Source organism: Notothenia coriiceps, unplaced genomic scaffold (genome assembly GCF_000735185.1).
Source record: "Notothenia coriiceps isolate Sejong01 unplaced genomic scaffold, NC01 NC01_scaffold00024667, whole genome shotgun sequence".
Lineage (NCBI taxonomy): Eukaryota > Metazoa > Chordata > Actinopteri > Perciformes > Nototheniidae > Notothenia > Notothenia coriiceps.
This window is the reverse complement of record NW_011357368.1, coordinates 2,911,536-2,918,798: the sequence shown is the minus strand read 5'-3', so window position 1 is coordinate 2,918,798 and position 7,263 is coordinate 2,911,536. Positions and strand designations below refer to the sequence as shown.

At 41.0% G+C, this 7,263-nt stretch overlaps 1 protein-coding gene across 1 annotated transcript in view; it reads left to right on the top strand.

Annotated features, from left to right (window-relative positions):
• Positions 1 to 1,453: 1,453 nt before the first annotated feature.
• LOC104955191 (programmed cell death protein 10) overlaps positions 1,454 to 7,263 on the top strand; it is a 23,267-nt gene continuing 17,457 nt past the window's right edge. Inside the window, exons 1-5 of the mRNA XM_010782440.1 lie at positions 1,454 to 1,586; positions 3,352 to 3,568; positions 3,823 to 3,876; positions 4,997 to 5,114; positions 5,298 to 5,424. Coding sequence (XP_010780742.1) covers positions 3,479 to 3,568; positions 3,823 to 3,876; positions 4,997 to 5,114; positions 5,298 to 5,424 — 389 coding nt within the window. The 5' untranslated portion in view covers positions 1,454 to 1,586; positions 3,352 to 3,478. The remainder of the gene's footprint in view (positions 1,587 to 3,351; positions 3,569 to 3,822; positions 3,877 to 4,996; positions 5,115 to 5,297; positions 5,425 to 7,263) is intronic.

The following is a 7,263-nucleotide window of genomic DNA, read 5'->3' as shown; positions in this document are numbered from 1 at the left end:
AGTTGATTGTGGTGAATTGAGCCCAAAAAGGCAGTGGGCCACCAACCCGACACTGGCTGAAGTAACAAAAAAAGTGAAACAGCCATACAAGGGTAAATACATTGAATTAACAAAAATACGTTAGGGAATATGCCTATATTGCAACCTTTGACACATCTCTTCAACAATCATACACTTCACGGGGCGCTACGTGTACAACGGAGGAGGGAGAAAAGACGAGAGAGTCGTCAAAGGTTAATATAGCGCAATATTCCCGCTAAACAGGTATTTATTAGTTAATTCAATGTATTTAACCCTGGTAATGGTGTTCATTTTTTTGGTACTCAGCCAGTGTTCGTGGGGGTCTGGGTGGACCCACTGCTTTTTGGGCTTCAATTCAACACACATCAAACTATTTTATGTTAAAATACTCAACAGATGTTTAACTTCATCTCAATTACATATAAACCAGCATATAATGGTTAATATTGCCCTTTAAATTTGTTGATCCACATTAATGAATTAAAGTGCTGCTTGTCTTTTGGCCGCTGACTCGGCTGGTCCTGGGCTCGTCTATTGTCAATCTCATCCTTTCTTCAAAGTCCACTGTCAGACTCAGAGTTCTCGAGAAATGTGATCATTACTTCTGAACATCTTCCTCTAATCATCATCATCAATGGTTCACTCTCTTCCAAAACATTTGCAAGGCCCTCTGAGCAGAGAATCTTGGCAATCTTTGGTCAGTTGTGATAAGGGACCACAAATGGCGGAGCTTTTTTATTGTGTCTTGCAGGCAGGGCAGAACCATAAAATTCTCTCACACTCACACACACACACACACACACACACACACACACACAACCACACACAACACACACACACCACACACCACACACGCACACCACACACACACCACAACACACACACACACACGCACGCACACACACACACAACACACACACACACACACGCACGCACGCACCGCACGCACACACACACACCACACACACACACACACACAACACGCATCACGCAGCACGCACGCACAACAACACCACACACACACCACACACACCACCACACACACACACCGGCCCAGACACACGTGCACAGGAGGACCTACAATCCCACACTTGTTACGGCCCAACGCAGTGATTAAACCGAACCACCTGTATGTAATGTAAAGTGTGTGAGGGGTACAGTGGGTGGTCATTTGACAATGTGTTCTGATCATAGCTGATGATACATGTTCTTCACAGAAAATGAGCCGAGGCCATTGAGTGTGGGTCGAACAAAATGTTTTATCATATCATTTTTATTTAGCTAAATAATGAAAAAGGGTCCCACAGATCCGAATACCATACAAGGGTTAAACGTCCATGAAGAAACTAAAACATGACACACAGGAATGCATTCTATTTTATTTAACGTCACCGTTTCTGTCTCTCTCCGCCCTCTGATTGGACGACGTGTGTTTACGTAGCAACCATCCGGAAGATGTCGCTCAGGCCAGTCCTAAAAAACTTCCGCCTTAACTTGTAAAGAAAACATAGCAGCTAAAAGGCAATCGACGGCGTAACCAACCCATTTAAGAAGTCAGAACAAAGGTAGATACAAGTTCACATCTGACACACACATACCGACTTACACATGTCCTTTAGTAGTTGGTTGACTCGTGTTTAGCTCAGCAGCAAATACAAATGTCCAATTTAGTGAGGCTAGCAACGTAAGCTACGCTGTTGACGGCTAGCTGTTCGCTACCATCGATCTGGTCGGCCATAGGCCTCAAATGGGTGTCTTTACAGCTAGATCAAGATAAATCGCTCGCTTTACCAAGACAATTGTCCTTCTGAGAATTGGTTTTGAACGACTGTTGCCGTAAATAAAACGTCAAAGATCAGTTAAAGGTAGATCAGCTACTTTGTTAGCTATGTCTAGTTAGCCGCCTAGCTGTTACCTGGGACTGAATGTATCCAGCTTGCTAGTCCCTTTAGCCTGCCAGTTAGCCAACCATCGGGTCAAAGAACACTAGTCATATTATTGTTTATCTTACTGGAAACATTAAACATAGCAAAATGACTTAATAAGCCAGCCAAATACATAAATGCTAACACTAAACTGGTTAACGTTAGCTAATTATTGTCTTACTGTAGTATGTCTTACTGTGATGTCTTAATGTAGTTTATGTCTTACTGTAGTATGTCTTATGTCTAACTGTAGTATATGTCTTATGTCTTACTGTAGTATGTCTTATGTCTAACTGTAGTATGTCTTATGTCTAACTGTAGTATATGGCTTACTATCTTACTGTAGTATAATGTCTTACTGTAGTGTATTTCTTACTGTAGTTGTATATGTCTTATGTCTTACTGTAATATATATCTATATTTCTGTTGCTGTAGTATATTGGTCTTTTATAAACATTCAAATTCATCCAGAATATTTTATATTGTATATTATGTGATATATGTCTCTTTTACTGTAAATATGTATATATGTGCTGTTTATGTCAGGTTTTATTATCTATCTATATAGCTAATAACAAAAAAACTAAGCTGCACTGCCAACTCTTTGTCAGCACTGTTTTCTTGCTCTTTAAATTAAGAAATACATTTTAAATAATTCTTATCGAAGTGGAATTTATTTGTAAGGGCTCATAATTTTTTTCATAATTTTTAAAATGACTGCACATTTATTATTGCTGTTGTTGCACATTGCCTTTGCTTTCACCGGCAGGTAACACATGCATAGCTGAGCCACTTCCCTCCTTTATGTTAAAACATACCGCCAAGTTATCTCTTCCTGTTGTTTGTGGATTACTTATCGTAGTAGAGCCTATGTCATTTAAGATATACAGTACTGGTTGCTATATATTAATATCACTGCAGTTGTCTGATAAGTATGAAGAAAATGCAGTAGAGCAATGCCAAAGATACGTTTTTAGATGAATGTCATGGTTTGTCCACCAGAGAGTGTCGACAAGTTTACATTTTAACTGTAAAATGTCCTGCAGCATCCATTCAATACCATTTCCTTTTCATAAAGCTTTCCCAAATGTCACATCTTCATACCTCAATGCGAGGAATCATTGGAACCATGATTTAATTAGGCAACATGAGGCTGTGACTGAATGAATGTAAGATAGATCTGAAACACTGCATTTTAAATTGACACTCCAGCAGAAACTGTTTACATCATGGCTAGTATCTGAGCCATTTAATCAAAGGAGGCTCAGCGATACAGTTGATCAGATCATTGCATTCCCAACTGTTACCTACGTTCTCAATGTTTTACCATATAGACAAACAACATCTCTGAAGGCCTTGAAATTGTCAACCCATGCTTAATCAGCTTTCAATTTCCTTCCTCCAGACGCTTGTTTCTCTGGATCTTGTGTGGCTTTCAGAGTGTGTGTGAGTGGGTGAGTGTATGTGTGAGTGTGTGTGTGAGCTGCAGATTCCCCCTCACCTTTTCACCAAGAGCCGCTCCTCCCTGGAGGATGACAATGGAGGAGATGAAGAATGAAGCGGAGACAAACTCCATGGTATCCATGACACTGTATGCAGTGATGTACCCCGTTTTCAACGAGGTAAAACTATACAAAAAAAATATATATACACAGTCATCAAAGTTTAGGCAAAGTGTAAATGTACGAAAAACAAGTGCCATTAAACAACAAATGCTAAAACACACTGTATAATGTTAAAGTGGTATAACTAAACTTCCAGTTTGCAAAACTATTTCCAAGAAATGGGTCTTCTCAGATGCTCGGAGACGCAGCTAAAGCCAAATGGTTCCAGAGTTGCTTTGATAATGACTGTTTTCTATTTTGTTTTTCTTTAGCTCGAGAGGATCAACCTATCAGCAGCCCAGACGCTCAGAGCGGCCTTCATAAAGGTACAACTATGCCTGAATCAGATGACCTAAATGATAAAAACACAATATTATCACTCCCATGACCTTTCAATACTCCATGTCACACATGTTCTTACAAACATTAGATAAATGTCCTTCCCTAAGGACATGTGTACACTGTGGCCACACTTTAACTTCCCAGTTTGAGGATGACATAACAACATAGCCAACCAAGATGTTTCCTGGTGCAAATGTTTGTTTATGTAAATTAATTGAAAAATACCTACGCATGAAGTAGACAACTCCAGCCAACAAGAGCTGCTTTTTCCTGTGTAATGTGTAAATTGCCAGTGTTTTCAGATTAGTAAAATCACAGTTTTTTACATCGATGTATTGATTTCCATCACTAGAGCCACTGACTATTTGTTGTGATAACATGTGATCATGATTGCTGAGACATTATTATAAATGGACCCAATGGACTAGGGATACCCAGTGGCATTTTAAATGAATGATCTATCTGAGTAAAATATATTGATTTGGTTTTCTTTATAGCACCTTTTATAATAAATAATATAGTCAATTATTATTAATGTATGGTTCATTCATTATTCATAATGCTTGTGCATCTCCTACATTAAATGATTCATATTCAGTGTTTACTCATGTGCCCTCAATATAAAATCAAAGGTTATTTAAACTAAGAAAGTAGTCTTGTTCATCTCTTCTTTTTATTTTTTTAATACACTGCTGTGATTGCACCGGAACATTAAAAGCTCAGTTGTACCGCTGCGAGCAAAGATAAAATAATAATGAAGGAGAAGTAGCTTTGCCGTTATCCAGACCAACGGGAGATGTGATCACCTTACAGCTGTTTCACTATGACATTTGTGGGTCTTTTGTTCACTTGTCTCAGTGATTGCTCTCTCTTCTGCTCCCACTGCTTCCTGGCTGCTGTAACTCAAGGCTGAATTATTCAGGAGAAGGGCTTTTGTGCGTCAGTCTAAACTGCTCACCGCGGACATCTGACATTCAATAAAGTTCTGCCACTGTTCTCCGCAGATCAAAGCCTCTTCTTGCTTTTGTTAAAGACAAACTGCGCTGTGAGTTATTTTATTCACTTCTCATCCTCACCCTGCTCGCCTACATTTCCTTTTGTCAGGCGGAGAGGGAGAACCCTGGCCTGACCCAGGACATCATAATGAAGATTTTGGAGAAAAAGAATGTCCAGATCAACTTCACAGAATCCCTACTGCGAATGGCAGCGGATGATGTGGAAGGTGAGCATATGAGAGAAGAATGTACTATGATAGAAACTGTCTTTAGTGAATCTGAAAACCAGGTTTGTAGGCGATGCCCATCCTATCAAGCTGTTCTCTTCTGTACTGACTTAAGGGGCCCAGTTTTATAAATCATTGAGTGTCTTGGAACCTGTTGCTGAACTTCCTTTTTATTTTCTGCAGAGTTCATGATTGACCGGCCCGAGCAGGAGTTTCTGGACCTAAATGATAAGGCCAGAGCTTTGAAACACATCCTCAGCAAAATACCCGATGAGATCAATGACAGAGTACGCTTCCTACAGACTATCAAGTGAGAATCACACACACACACACACACACACACACACACACACACACACACACACACACACACACACACACACACACACACACACACACACACAAAGCCTTTTGTACTGTCTTCCACACCAGCACTCCTCCAGGGGCCAATACTGTGCTCCAAAGCCCTTTAGAGGGGCAGCAAGCCGGAAAATGACCCCATGCTGTCCCCGCTCGCCTCAGCCCCGCCTGGTTACGCCCGTTTCCCAGGGACCCGCTGAGGGTCCAATGCCCCTAGGCCTCCCTCTCACGCCACACTACCTCCCAGGGCCAAACGTTAACGGGGGCTCCTCACCGCGGACAATAGGAGCAGGGAAACGTGGGAAAGAAATGTCACAAGGCTCTCTGACAACCAAGGTTCGACCCCCTGACCTCCAGGGCTGGTCCCACTGGGCCTCTTTATGTAAACACAGGGTGTCCAAACAAAAGCAAACCCTGTGTTAATCAGATTCATAACCCATGTGAGGAGATGTATAGAAGCTAAGGTGTGGAAGCTTAAGGTTTGGACTGCTTTGTTGCTTATCCACTAGATTAAATAAATGATTGATATATTTTTGTTTTCCTCTTGCATTTTTAATATTTCTAAACTGTTTAGTTGAGAGAAATAAATTCTTTACTATTCTTTAAATAAGTTTACTTTCATACAGTTGAATAACACGCCCTTAAATACTGTGCCTCTCTACCCGGACTGTGTTTAATGGAGTCATTAACAGGGGGTGACAAAGACTGGCCAAGCGTCTGCTGTTTGAACTCCCCATCGCCTTGTAAACAGTCCTGGTCATTTAACCTCTGACCTTGGGGCAGTGTCTCCTCTCAATCCTCTCCATATGGGAGATGCAGGTCAAATGAGGATATGGTCAACCACGCCGCGCCCTCCCAGGAGGTGGTTGCGGGACTAGGGTGGACACAGCAATGGAAGTGGGGCAATTTGTTATGGAGTGGGGGGTTAACAAGTTGATGATAGGCACGAAGCAACCTTTCACTTAACCTCCAGGACTCCTTGACCATGAATCTTTTTTTCTGGATTAACGTGTGATTGGTGATAGTTATGTTTGAAGTTCAAGAAATGTTTTGAGCTACTATTTTGTAGTTTTAATTGCAGTAAACTATCATAAAGATGTGATTATGTATGGCCTTTAAAAATAGAGAACTCTTATCGGTAATCTCCTGCTTTTTTCTTATCAACGGGCTGTCATGTATTATTTGGTAAATAATGGTGTTATGGCAGAAAAAATACACATCTTACCAAGTGATGCCTTTTTATGACTTAAAACCACTAAAGCTCCCAATAAACCGGGTCTTGTGTCAGTTTTATTCTTCGTGGGTCATATAATTGTAGTGACAAGCATTAAGGCGGCTGGTCATCCTATCTCCAAACAATGGGCTTAATCTGTTTGCACAAGGCCCTTGACAAGGTCCCATTGATGACCTCATTGGTACGAGAGCATATGTTTGGGTCAAACCACTGTGGTCACTAGAGGTCAGAGTTCACGAACCAAACACCAAGACCTCATTCCCAGGAGACTGGCTGAAGGATTCCTGTGCTAGTTAGTGGACATCATTAAGGACTAAGGCCGGACAAGTGGGGGATTAATGACCCTTGACATGATGAGCTGCTAACCTTGCAGTCAGAATTATAACCAAAAGAAAGGGCAAACAAATTGAGTCTCAATGCAGACGAAGAACAATACCACACAGTCATTCGATTTCCAGTCTAACACCTGCCTCGATAAATTTAATTTCAAACCTTTATTTATACAGATGAATCCCATTGAGATCCTTGATCTCTTTTTCAAGGGAGACCTGCTCA